The sequence below is a fragment of the Excalfactoria chinensis genome, chromosome 3 (assembly GCF_039878825.1).
Source record: "Excalfactoria chinensis isolate bCotChi1 chromosome 3, bCotChi1.hap2, whole genome shotgun sequence".
Taxonomy (NCBI): Eukaryota; Metazoa; Chordata; class Aves; order Galliformes; family Phasianidae; genus Excalfactoria; species Excalfactoria chinensis.
The window spans coordinates 49,937,521-49,951,309 of NC_092827.1; the positions used below are offsets into that span (position 1 = coordinate 49,937,521).

The 13,789-nt window shown below is 35.5% G+C and overlaps 1 protein-coding gene across 2 annotated transcripts in view; it reads left to right on the forward strand.

The window, feature by feature from the left end:
- Nucleotides 1-13,789, forward strand: part of LAMA2 (laminin subunit alpha 2) — a 308,934-nt gene that overhangs the window by 62,821 nt on the left and 232,324 nt on the right. For both annotated transcript variants that reach the window (XM_072332884.1, XM_072332883.1), the window contains exons 2-3: nt 200-370; nt 3,505-3,617. In XM_072332884.1, the coding sequence (XP_072188985.1) occupies nt 200-370; nt 3,505-3,617 (284 nt within the window). The remainder of the gene's footprint in view (nt 1-199; nt 371-3,504; nt 3,618-13,789) is intronic.

The window sequence follows — 13,789 nt, forward strand, 5'->3', positions numbered from 1 at the left end:
TATAATTGCTTTAATCTAAATTTTGAATTGAAAGCTGAAGTTGCTGGTGTGTTTTTTTTTTTTTTGTGCTTCACTACTTCTAAGGCTGTTAAAAACAGCCTCTTGATTGGATGCGGTTAACAGTTATTATGTTCGTTTATGATTTCATGGTGTTTTGTAGGTTGCTTTTGTTGATTATTTTGTTTTGTTTTGTTTGCAGGATTATTTCCTGCAGTGCTAAACTTGGCTACTAACGCTCTCATCACAACCAATGCTACGTGTGGAGAAAAGGGTCGGGAAATGTACTGCAAACTTGTTGAACATGTTCCTGGACAGCCTGCAAGAAATCCTCAGTGCCGCATTTGTGATCAGAGGAGTAGGGTTCCACATCGTAAGTGTGCACTGTTTTCATTTATTTCTCTTAAATGCACTATTTTTTTTTCCCCACATTGGTTTCAAATACTCATCAGATGAAGCTGTTTGTTATTAGCCTAATTACAATAAAATGTCTATCTAATTCTTCCTGAGGATGCTTGTCTCTTATACTAGTATTTCAAAATCTGTTTTGTGTACTCTGAATCTTTTATGTGAAGCACTGGAGTTCAAAATGAGGAAAACTAAGCATCTTTAAGTATCTACAGGTATTTTTGAATTCTTCTGCTATATACTGACCATTAAAGAAAAAGAGATTACTGTCCTCTGTATACCTGCATGCCAAATTTGAAATTTCAGCCTGCAACATTTGAAATCTGAGCTAGAGGAGGAGGAGAAGGGTTTAACTCTGTTTATGTTTTATTATGTTTTGAGGTTTACTTTCTTAGCTTGATGCTGATTAGCTTTCACTGAGCAAGAAAAAAGGAGATAAGACAATGAAAAATTTCTTGGTTTAATTGCCTAAGTTTCAATATGAAAGTTGATCTCTGCAAACATTGCCTCTTTTCTGAAGGCTATCAGTGATCAAAGTAAGTTTTCATGTAAATTTATCATCAGGTCCAGGGATGCATGTTGTTATTATTTGTTTGGAAGAATAGAAATGAGAGAACTTCATTCTTGATCATACAAGTAATACTAGTGTAATTTCACTGAGCCTGCAGTGAGACTTCAGAAAAACTAACTTTGTCAGATTCTTTGAGTATCTCAGCCAATAAAGAGAATGGATTATTCCCAAAACTCTTATTCCTAAAAGACAAAAGTCTTTTAATGCTTTGTTTCTACATTTACTATCCCGTTTATTTCTCCCTCCAATTGTTGATTGTGTTATCTTGTACTAAGCAAACTGCAGTTCTTGCAGTTCTTTCTTGATGTTTTCATCTTTGCTAAAATTCACCTGAGCTATTACCAGCACTGCAGAGCAATTCAGGTTTGCTTCCAAATAAGCAGATCATATTCCACGTTATACATATAACTTAAATATGTCACCATTTTAATAGTTTGATAACACTGAGAGATATTTAGCTAGCTGGCCATTGTTATCTCCAAATGCTCTCCTGCTTAATGGTTACCTATTCATTTGCCTCCCGTCTTGTATTTATGAAGCTAATTACAATTGCCCCAGCGTAGACAATTACTTTTGCCTTAACACAACTATGTTATAGTATACTCTTTTCTCACAAGATTGTTTAAATTTTGTCATCTTTAATTGTAGTAATTGCTGCCTTCTCTGGAAAGATCAGACAATTGAATTGCAGCATTCCAATGATGCATTACATCATAGTAGTGGGTGTCACTCAGAAAATTTAAGGTGTTTGAGCAGCATTTTAGCTGGTAGAAGCACCATGCAATAGGTTCTGCCCATTTTTTCTTTATAGAAGTACATTTGAACTTGTATGTACGTCATACATGCCCTATCTGAATAATGTAACTGTTCTCATTCCTACCTTCTTCTAAACTTGAATCTGCCTGAATTTGGAGTGACTCTTTTTTGCTATCAACATCATCTCATTTTAAGGTTTTTAAATGTTTATTTGGCAGAAGGAAGTGCTTTATTTAAACGGAGAGAGCTTGCTAATAGAACCATGCAATGTAACCAGACTTTAAATGATCTCCCTGGGATGTGCAATTCTGGAGTGTCTCCCCTTAATTACTGTTCTAGGAAACAAACACAAATTCCCTGGTTAATCACGTGAGCAAAAATTACAAAGAAGAGTTTGATGGGCTCACTCTAAACTCCCTCCCTTTGTCATTGACCAGGGAAGCTGGTCCTTGAACTGTATTTGCAGTCCAGTTCATTTTGAAAATACTGCATTATTTTCCTTAAAATAGATAAAATGTGCTAATTAATCAGTGTTTTCAAATTAATTATGATTAAGACTTCATAATGATAATTACAGTTAATTGTTTTTCATCTCCCAATTGTCCTTCTTGTGATTTATTATGAATTTCTCCTGAAGAGACTTGCATCAAAATTTCCAATTGGACAGTTTATTACTGGGGTCAGGGTCTCAGATGGATTTTCTAGCTCTCATTTAAAACTAAGGTTTGTGAATGTGATCAGAACTGTAAGAATTGACCAAATATTTCACCTGGGTATTTTTTTTGTTGTTGTTTGTTTTCTCTTCAAAAATAAATAAATAAATAAATTTACTATTAACACCACTTGTAACACAAAAAGTGTAACTTTAATGGTGCTCACTGATGCCACTGAATAATTTGGTTTTTAAATTACACATTTTTTTACATTTCCAATTTTGCAGGCTTATGCTTTCGCTTCTTCAAAACCCTTTAATTATATCTTTAAACATGTTTAGGCATTCTAGTTTTCCTTAATGAGATAAGGTTCCTGTCCTCCACAGGTGGTTGATGTAGCAAGAAAATAGAGACGAGGCGCAAAGACTATCAATCTGACTGGCTGATTTAAATATTAATTAGAATAACAAGTAAATTAATCAGTTCATGAATAAATTCTTTGAAATCCTTGGATGAGCTAACAATGAAATGTATTCCAGATTTATACACTGTAAGCCTGTCTGTTCAGAAATCTGCCCATATCAGATGGATAAGATTTTTCAGACCTAGTTACATTCTTGCAGACAGAATGTGCTCACCTGTTGTATTTGATTATTTTTGGGTTATTTTTAACCATAATGTGTAGGCTTGCTCTAAGTAAATAAGGAGTTCAAAATACATCAGTTTCTTTTCTTGAGACTTTGATATTCTCCACTTCATACAGGTGAAAGTCATGATTTGGACACAAAAAATAACTTGGACTAGTGTGGCATTTTTCTCAGCCGAAGTGATATAAAAATGTTTTATAAGACAATTTCAGTAACTTAGAAAATCTGGAAATCTGAGACTAATTCTCTTCTGTAAATAAACTTTTAGCCAAATTACTTGGTATTTACTTGGGACACTGCAGCACAGTCTGGGGACATGAAAAACTTCATCTGGGACTTTGATATGAATGGTTTATAAATTTTTGAGGCATCTTTGTAGACATATATATAAAAGACAATTTCCCAATTTGGAAGTATATTATGTAACTAAAATGAGATGATTCATAATTTCTGATTTCTGTTGCTCTAACAGAACGACATCCAATTACAAATGCAATTGATGGCAAGAACACTTGGTGGCAAAGTCCTAGTATCCAGAATGGAATTGAATATCATTACGTGACTATTACACTGGACCTCCAACAGGTAAACTTATTCTGTTTGCTTATATCTGCAAGCAATTCCTTGTTTGCACAGATTTTCACTTGTTTTTACTTTCCTTTTTGCTCTGTGTTGCTTTGATATTATGAAGACACTCTTGGCTTCATATATAGCTCATTGTCATTTATATGGGTAATGCTGACTGACTTGATATATGTAAGATAATATACCAAATTAAAAATAATTAGTAAATTTTTTTTGATGTCATGTTAAAAATATTTTAAATATAGCTTTCTCATTTTCAGCGTGACATCTAGTTTGGCCCTATAAAGTGAATTAAAAGGTAGTTGCAGAAGAATATTCATGAGCAAAATTTGGTTTTGATGAATGTTGTTTATTGTTTAAGTAACACAGAGTAATATAGTGCTATGTGCTCAACAGTACTTCAGCTGTACCAAGAGTATACGTGCACGTGGTGGAGTATTTTAAGAGACAGTTTGGAAAGTAAAGGGGAGAAGTTTAAGAGTTCTTTAAATTACCTTTTATCACTGAACCCTTACTTGACATCAGTATCCCACAGAATGAAGTTATTTGATACTTACAAAAGGCTATATAGATTCTAGGAATTTATAAAGTGAATTTGAGGGCTAAAGGAAAATAATATCTTTTTTTATATATTTTTTATTAATTTCCCCCCCCCCCCCCCCCACACACACACACACACACACTTAAATTCTGCTCTGTGTCTGACCCGTATTTTTCTGCAACTTTAACAAGACACAAAGTGTACTCTGTTTTCCAGGTTTTAAGAGAAAAGGGGAGGTCCTTTCCAGCTGCCCCTTCCTCTCTGATCTGTTCACTGGGATCAATTTTCTGTTTTGATTTATTAGTAATAGTTTACCAGTTGCAAAGAGAATAATAGCTGATTACTAAGGAAGCTTGAATAAAGCATGGCTTGGTAGCAAAATTAGAGGTGTTGTACGGAGACATTTGTGGACATGCAATGTTTTATTGCAAGACATGATAGTATTAATTAGTCTGGAACTCAGAACTTCAGCAAGATTTAATGAAGAGCATAGTACTCAAATTTCTAGGTTTGCCTTATATTTCTTGAAAACAAACTGTCATGTAAATGATCTGATGGTAAAAGTTTTCATGAGTAGCTTGAATCTGGGGCAGTGAGGCATTTGAAGCTCTCTTTACTACTTCATTTGAACCCTTAAAGAATTATTTGCTTCCTGACTTTGGAGCACTTGTAGGACTTCTCTTTTTATTATAACATGTCCTTGGCCTTCTATCCGTAAAAATATTTAATGCTCATTTCTGCTTCAGTCAGCAAAACTAAACTTTTATACAGAAGCTTAATTTTTAAACATCTGTAAATTAGGAAGTTATGTTTAAAATGTCTTTCAGACTTTCAGAGTTAAGTTTTCCCACATTGCAAGGGTTTGGGCTTCTTGGCTCTGATCTGTTAATACAAAAGTAGATCTATTGTTAGAACTATGTTAGTATCTTTGCTTTTTGGCAGTGTAGTGGTTCTTGTGTAGTTCTTGGGTCAGATTTGCTGAACTGGCGTTTTTCTTGTGTGGCTTGTTTGCTTGTTGTTTTATTCCTGCTGTGTTAATATCTAGATGACTTTAATAAATATAGAAGACTGTACAACCTAAGATTTAGTTACTTTCTAGTATACTCAAAGCTTGCAACTACAGCATCAGTGGCATGCTGAAGGAAAAGTACAAAATGTTCTAATATATTGAAAAGCTTCTTTGTATGTTGTATGGCAGCAGTCTGAGAATACTGTACTCTGTTTTGTGGTTTTGCTGTATTTTGTGTGGTTGTTCTTAAGTGAGACAAGGCTAAAGTATGAGCCTGCATTCATTATTTTTCTCCCTTACTCTCTTGCTTATTGTTCCAAGCAAGCTTGGTGGTCCTTTTACAGGACTATTACTGATGTCTTCTATTAAACCCATTGTGTTGTATTTGCTGTAATATGAGAGGAACAGTGCTGAGGTTCCTGGGTTGGTCAAAAAAGGTGAGATAAGACCCTGCTGTCTGGCACCCTCTTTCTGGTGTGAGTAGCCCATGTAGTTAGGCAGGTGTGTTTACTTAGATCTTACATGAACTGAACACAAAAGCTTTGTTCCCCCAAATATAGCAAATGTATGTTGCAGTTCACTTGTCTTCTAGTATTTTTATTGAGAAATGTGAGGAGATTGGAACTTTGAACCTTGGGGTCCCCTCCAACCCAAGCCATTCTATGATTTCCTTTGAGTTTCGGTGTTACCTTCTTATACTGTCTTAGTTGTCCCTGGCTTGTTGTAAGATTTCAAGTGTGCTGCGGTATTGCCAACATGTCTCCGGATAGCAGATAGAGAGAGTGCCTTCTAGCACCCTCTAGTCTGTGCTATCCTGTGCCTTATTATGGGCAGGCTCACTGTTACCATTCTTCCCCCTCAAAATTAATTAAAAGCCTTGCCAATGAGCACTGCTAGCTTTTTCCCAAGGACCCTCATCCACCTATAAGAGAGGTGAAATCTTTCTGGTGACTGCAAGCCCTGTGCCATGTTGGCCATTTCGTTGTCAAAAATGCCAAAGTTTTAGTGGTGTCATTAGTGACAAAGCCAAGTGTTTATAGATTGGATCCTTCCACTTCTTACAGTGTCCTTACAGGAAGCAGAGATGTACAGGTGATCTGTGCCCTCGATTCCTTCAGCAGACATCCCAAGGCTTTGAAGTCCATTTTGATAATTCTTGAACCAAATGTAGCTGCTTTATTACCTCATCATATGGAAAAGTATTAAGAGGTAAACATGTGTTCATAGTGGTCTTTTTAGGATCTGTGGTTTGGCTTTATGAGTGATGGGTTCTTGTGCAACAAAAGTAACTCAGGTTTGGTGAATGCAACGTTCACAGGACAGAAAGTGAGTTTTATTTTTAAATGTGCTCCATTTGAAAAACTAGGTTCTTTCAAAAGGCACAGGAAAGATATGTAACAAAACAGGAATGACTGGAATTCCAAGGAGGAGGTATTCTGTGTATTCATACTGTCTGAAATCCTCACTTTCATGATTTCAGTGAATTCACTCTTTAGTGGAAGATACAGGAAAACCAGTTGACAGCCCATCTGTTTGATTTCTACACACAAAACTTTCATTAACTAATTCCCTGATATTGAGGGGAATTGTGTTTGGATTCAATTTTCTGGTAGTAACTGATGGAAGTAGCATGTCTTAATTAACTGAGGCTCTGGAGGAACATGGTGACCAGGAAATCCTTTCTGGGCATATCTTTCTAAAGAAAAAGAATGTACTTGATGTTCCTCAGAGCCTCATAAGATCAGATTCAAGAGCAGGAATCACTAATTAAGCTGCATAGCTGCTCTCTCTGTAGAAAGAGTTCTCTCTTTCACATGAAGACAGCAAGGATTCTAGAAAGGCATGTTCCCCTACCTCTGTGTAGAAATCACTGCAGTCCCACTTGCCCTTTCCAGTCCATTTTAGAATACAAGTTTGGAATAGCATGTTGTACTTTGTAAAGTGACATGTCTGAAACTATATGTAGAACTGAATAACTGGAAGTAGGAGAAGAATGCTTGACCCAATCTGAAGCATTTTGAGAAGCATTTATGAAAAGGAGACAGCACTATTCTGTTAATGTTAAGCTCCATTCTGTACTTCTGTCTTGTTCAAATACAGTTTTTGTGGAGGATTTGATTTGTGAATAATTTCTTTTATTCACTTTAATGTTCATGAGTGGAAATACGTGCCTATCAGCATATCCATCTGTGTGTCATCTACCCGTAATGAGGATAATGCTAAGAAAAAGAACTGCCCAGCTGAGTGTTTGCTTGTGCTTTCTATCTTCAGAATTGTACAACTATGTTCTGTAGCAAAAGACAGAAGTGATAGAACCAGGAAACTGTGACAAGATGAGTAGAGATTCAAGTTTGTACAGAAAAATAACAGGCTGGTACTTAGAGTGGCATTATGATTTCTCTTAAAAGTAATATTTCACAGATAAATTATGAATATCACATGTATGATAGGTTCTGTAATCCAGCACTTTGACACTGTGCTTCAAAATTCTTGTGTTTTTTTTTTTAATTGTTTTTAGATATTGAATTTTTGGTTGTGTATAAACACACTGTACATAACATGTGCTGCTGTGCTGAGAACTACCATACGTACTATGCAGTGTTGACCTATAACAGGAATATTTGGGTGTAAATTGACACCAACTGAGGGAAAAAATATGGACACTGATGCTTCAGTTATTCTTTGTTAGCAAATAGTGTCTCATGCGGAAAGTGGGAAGCAGATTTCAGAGAGGACTTGTTTTCATTTACTGCTGGGGACCTAGCTCACTTGTCAGGACTTTGAACTAATTCTGTTCTGAATCATGGGCTGAATGTCTGTTAGCAGCTAAAATGAAGCAGTTATGTTTCTAAGTGCTTTTTTTTTTTTTTTTTTTTTTTTTTTTTTTTTTCCTTTTGTGTGTGTGTGAAAAGAATCCCATTTGTGAGAGCATCAAGATATATTTACAATGTCAGTCAACACTTACTAAATGGGGGCAGCTTGGAGATTGACCTCAAAAGCATGCTGCTTGTCTGAGTTAAAAAGCTAGTGTGGATGTACCACTGTAAGTTCTGTGTGAACAGAGTCAAGATTTTAAGTTCAGTCTATGAGAATCAACATGCACCAGATGTTTGAAAGCAATACAGCTAACCTGTGTTATAGGAAGAGGGAAGTATGAGAGGAGAAAACTTCTCTGAAGAAACATTGTGGAACCTTGCTTGTCATCTGCTCCTTAGCTTTGCCAGTATAACTGCTGTGTTGATAGCTGTTCAAAGGAAATGCTATTTTTACCTGTCATTTCCCCTGATGCAAGATATTAGCCAGATTCCTTGGGGGAGCACAGCTCTGTTTCAGAGTTTGTCACTGTCACACAGCAGCAGAGATCACGTGCTTGTTTGCCATGGATAAGTTCAGGCAAACATGACAAGCGCTGTCTTGTAGAACTGTGATGAAGAGGTTGTCCAGATGTGTGGCTAGACTAAGGCTACCCATTCCTTATGTCTATAAGTAATACATGTTTCTAATGAAAGATTACATGAGCAAACTCTTATTTTCATCACCATTTCTGTGCTCTCTTCTAGCCCACTTCCCTCACCTTCCTAGCATTTTACTGCAAAGGGTTACAAAAAGATGGCTGTAAGAGGGATTGGCTTGGGGTACTTCAGGAGTCTCAAAAGTAGTGCTGCCTTCATTCAGTAATCTCAAAGAAGAATTAACAAAGTTTTAAAGTCTTGACTACTTAAATGTTGGGTCATGGTTTTGAAGTCGGGAACCACATTCCTACAGTCTGGCAAAAAAAACTGGTGGAATGCTTGGTATAGAATTCTGCGCAGTTGAGCCTCAAGATTAGAACCAGTTGAACTCATCCTTTAGTGATCAGCTGCAGTCACTCTTGCATCCACAGTGAAATGCAAGGCACACTTGGATGATACAGTGTTTCAGTTCTCTTGATGCAAAACTTCAGCAAGATCTTTTAATGTAGATGAGTAGCTTATTTTAACTAAGACAACGGATCTCAGAGGCTGAGGAATTAGACCGTTTAGTGCAATACCACCAGATTAAAGTAGCCTTTACACATTGTGTATGCATCCTATACACAATAGTATGGGGAATATGTGTAACACTAGGAGATGGAGATCTTTGTTATTCTCTGTTGTGAAAGATCAAATATATTTTCTGGGTTCTAGGGGGGAGTTATAGCTAACTTTCCATTAAGAACTAATGATATCAAGTATCAGAATAGCTTAAAGAATAAACAAAGTTAATTATTATTTTTTTAATATATGAAGGTTACAAGGAAGATGGAGACAGGACAGTGATTTAAAACTGGAAGTATACTCTCCCCAGATAAGGAAAATTAAAAAAACACCAATTAATTCTGTATTAAATTTGCATATGAATCATAAGATTTTTGCATAGGTTTTCAGTTAGAATTTTCTCTTTCTCTTTTACTACAGTTAAGTGCCTTAAATCTCCCCAAGCCAAAATGTAATTTAATGGAAATTTAAATTGATCTAAGTTTTGACATCTTATCAACAAATGTTTGTCTATTTTGCCCATCTTCTAAAAAAAAATATTTGTCTAAGGAGAGAAGAGCAAACAGAAGCAAAGCCTGCTCAGACAACAACAGTGCAGTTTCATGGTTATGATTTTTCCTTCACCTCTCTCTACACTGACTAAACATTTCCATTTCCCCTGGTCTGTCACTAGGCACTGAACTAGATCAATACCTTGTTACTGAAAACTAGTTTTGTCTTTTGTGGATTATTTTTTGTTGTTGTTGTTGTTGTTACTTTATTTTATTTATTTATTTTTGTGGGGTTGGCTTTCTGGCAGGTTAATTTTCTAGTTTTGCTCCTTCTGTGAGGATTTGATGCCAGGAGGAGGGAGGGCCACAGATTTCTAAGGTGGTGGGGAAGCAGTTCTGTCTTGCTGGAGTAGCTGGCACTCTGCTGGCTTCAGCTGATGATAAAGCTCGGACGTGTAAAATACTGATCTGTGAGCTTTAGGAGTGATGGGTGGTGAGGAAATGTTATTTTCACCTGCAGTCCATGCCTGCAAAGTGGAGGTGTAATCCCACATTTAGCATTTGTATTTAACATTTCTGGCACATGACTTGTTCTGTTTTAAAGTAATGTAAACGTTTGAGGATACAAACTATTTAAATACTCTTCTTAACAACAACAAAGTCATGAGCCCAGTTCCCTGGCTCAGTCATTCCTGTCCAGTGGTACTGGATGGTTGAAGTTAGAGTCCTAAGAGAAAAATAGATGCAGCTAGAACTGTGGAAACGAGAATGTAAAACCAATACAGAAGAATGACATCTGTTCCATTTCAATGATGTCCCTATCCAATTTTTATGCTTGTACCTCTGTTAGTTGTGAAACTGGTTTATTTCTTTTAGTAACTCATTTCATTTCTTTGGTCCCATAATTAGTTGGTAATGCAATAATCTGGTGTCTATAGAATGAAATAAAGTGTACTTTACCCTCCAGGTATTCTTTTTAACCAAAGCAAAGCTAATGAATTTTAAGATAGTTTATAATAAAATATTTTTTTGGGGAAAAAAAAAATACAGAAAGGAAAAAATGCATAAACATATCAGTGATGATGTGTAGCAAGCATACCTAGAAAACTTAATTATTAGTAACTGAAAAACAAACAGACAATATACAATACAATATACAAATGTTTTCTTCTTTATAGTTCTAGCTGTTACTAGGAAAGCTGTCCATCTTTCCACCCATTGGGATGGTTTCAGAATATATTTCTTAAATGCTGTTATAGCCTCTAAATCCTGAGTGGCTCATGTATGTCCTGACACAAGTCTGGGGTGATTCTATGGTTCTGTACTATCAGTGATTTTGATACTTAAAGTCAGGGTCTTGGGGACTGGACACGTGACATATAACACGACGATTGGCGACTCAGTCTTGAACGAATTATGCTCTTTACTGAAGAAATAATAGTGAATAGTTCATACTAAATTTTATAAAAGCTAAGTTTAAAAGTGAGTTTTGCAGTCTATAGTGGTTGTCATCAAATAGTGCTGCTGTTGTGCTCACCCTTTTTCATGGTTATTAAAATGTAAAGTCTGCTAAAGATGGGCAAGTTTTTGTTTTTGTTTTTTTTTTTTTTTGCTACATATGATGATCCAAGACGGCTGCCGAGTAAATGTTAAAGGTTATTAATTGCCCAATTTGTTTTTGATCATGTTTTTTTTGTGTGTGAGGTAGAATTTTAGGGAGTAGATCTAATTCCTCACAGCATGAACGTACTTTGTCATATAAATTCCATGCTGTACTTAAAAGCTTTGTGCTAATATTGGTATAATGATTTGATGAAATAAGTTTGTTTTCAGTTGCTCTCTCATTTACCTAGTAGACTGTAGAAGTATTTGTTCAGATACTGGCGTAGGACAGAGGGAAAAAATAATGCTACGCTTAATGTGTACATTAAGTCAGATGTCTCAAGAGTGTTGAATTTGACTTGCTAGCATTTTTTCCTCACGTATGCAGTGATCTTCATTTTCTGATGGATCTAAAACTGTAAAAAAAAAAAAATTGTGCATAATGGAGATGCTTAAATAGGTCTTGGGGGTGCACAGTCATTCTTTCTTCACTGAGCAATGAACAAAAATATAAACATATTCCTTTTGCTATACTAAAATAAATCTATTCACGGCAAAATTATTCTCTTTCTTCAATGTGAAGTCTATGTGCAGCAGGGTGCATGCTGTGTAGAATCACTTAAATGTTCATGTATCTGTGGTGTAGATTAGAAAATCAGTAAAAGCAGTCACTTATAGTTGTTTGATTTGGACTAATGTGGACTAAATGACTGAACAGAATTAGAGAAGGGATCTTTCCAGGATGGCAGAATTGAGATCTGTTCTTACACAGAGTGTATCACTTCACAGTGAAGATAAACAATTATCTTGGTTTTAAGTCCTAAAATATTATTTTCCTAATTATTCATAAATAAATTGTTAGTGCAAAAGGAGATCTCTTGACCCTGAAATTATTCATATCAACATTCACTTTGCGTGCCATGCTCTGCCATACAGCAACATATTTATATCTAAAGCAGACCTCAGGAGGTATGTGTATGTGTTAATGTATATGTATTTTAAGAACTAAATGCACAAGTGAAAACTGAACTTGCATACACATAGATCAGGGCATCAGAGCTATAATCTTGCTTCCTTTAAATTCATGTCTGTTTTAGTGTAAGATTTTGAAGTTTCCGGAGTTCACTGACATAAAATGCTGCCAGAACCTTTTTAACCACTGAGACTTTTAATTAAGGGAACATAGAACATAAGGAGAAAGTGAAAGAAAAGAATCAAAAAGTTGTTTCCTAAAATATTTTAAACTTTTGGAAAGTCTCTATTTTTGATATGAAGTTTAGGTCACTGCTTAATTCGTGTTCCCATTTTCCAAGTCGTTTTCAGTGTACAATGTTTCCAAACTCAAATGGACAGAAATCTGTGTCTTGTCAAGGGAATGGGCATAAATTATTACATGCCTATTTCACATTTGGGTTAATGATCCAAGTTTGAAGTATTTACAGGCCCCCAAGATGAAGCCTGTTACTGTATATTAGCATGTTGTTTTCCAGAGACCTCTCAAAGCACCAGCCTTACTATGATTTCGGCAGGGAAGATTTAAAGGTTTAAACATCAATAATGCAGAGATTGCTCTGGATGAGTGCTGCAGCAGTTTCAGATGTTGATATCTGTCTCATCAACATGGGTAACAGATTTTGCCTCACTGAAAAACAAGTATTTATTTGTTGTACTACTTAGCATTGTGCAGAAAAGTACAGAAGTCATAGCAGATCTTTAATCCATGAATTTAGTGGAAATCTGAAAAGTTTTGTAGTAAAATTAAGGTTTGTCTAGGAAAAGCACATTCTTAAATACAAGAATACAACAGTTGTTGTTTTACTGATACCAAAGCTAATATTAAAATATTAAGATATTAAATATTATAATATTATGTTATTAAATATTATTATTATAATATTAAATAGTGTAATAAATACTTAGAATGTAAAGATTTGATGCATCTGTGACCAGTTAGGAATTCAACAATAGAGTTTAGCTGTTTAGATTTCAAGGTTTATTTTTTGCTGAACTCTGAAATTGAGCCTGAAACTTGGTGGTAATACATCTTTTTGGAGTTAGTGGGACACTTGGTCACTGTGAAATGCAGCTAAAAAGAGAACAGCTTGTTGAAGGAAATGAGAATAGGTTTTTACCTGGGATACTCATTTCACTACAAGATGCAGGCAAGACATCAGTTCCTGTAGCAATTTAATGCTAAAACACCTTTATTTTTTAAGTAGAAGAATAGTCTTTTCTGCCCTTCCCTTCTGGTGTTTAGGTTTGAGGACTAAAAGTTTGATTCTGGCCATTTCTATTTATTTTCCTTTTTCACCATGATGTCTCTCCATGGAAATAAGTGATTAGCCTTAGGAAATGAAGTGAAAGGGAATTGCTTTCTTCTGTTATTTAAAAGTGCTATGAAAAGAGATGACTGACTTTTAGCCTTCAATTCTGGCATACAGTAGCTCAATGATGAGCAGAAAATATGGTCAACAGGAAGCAGATATTCTTTTTCAGGCCTTCACAAACAACTG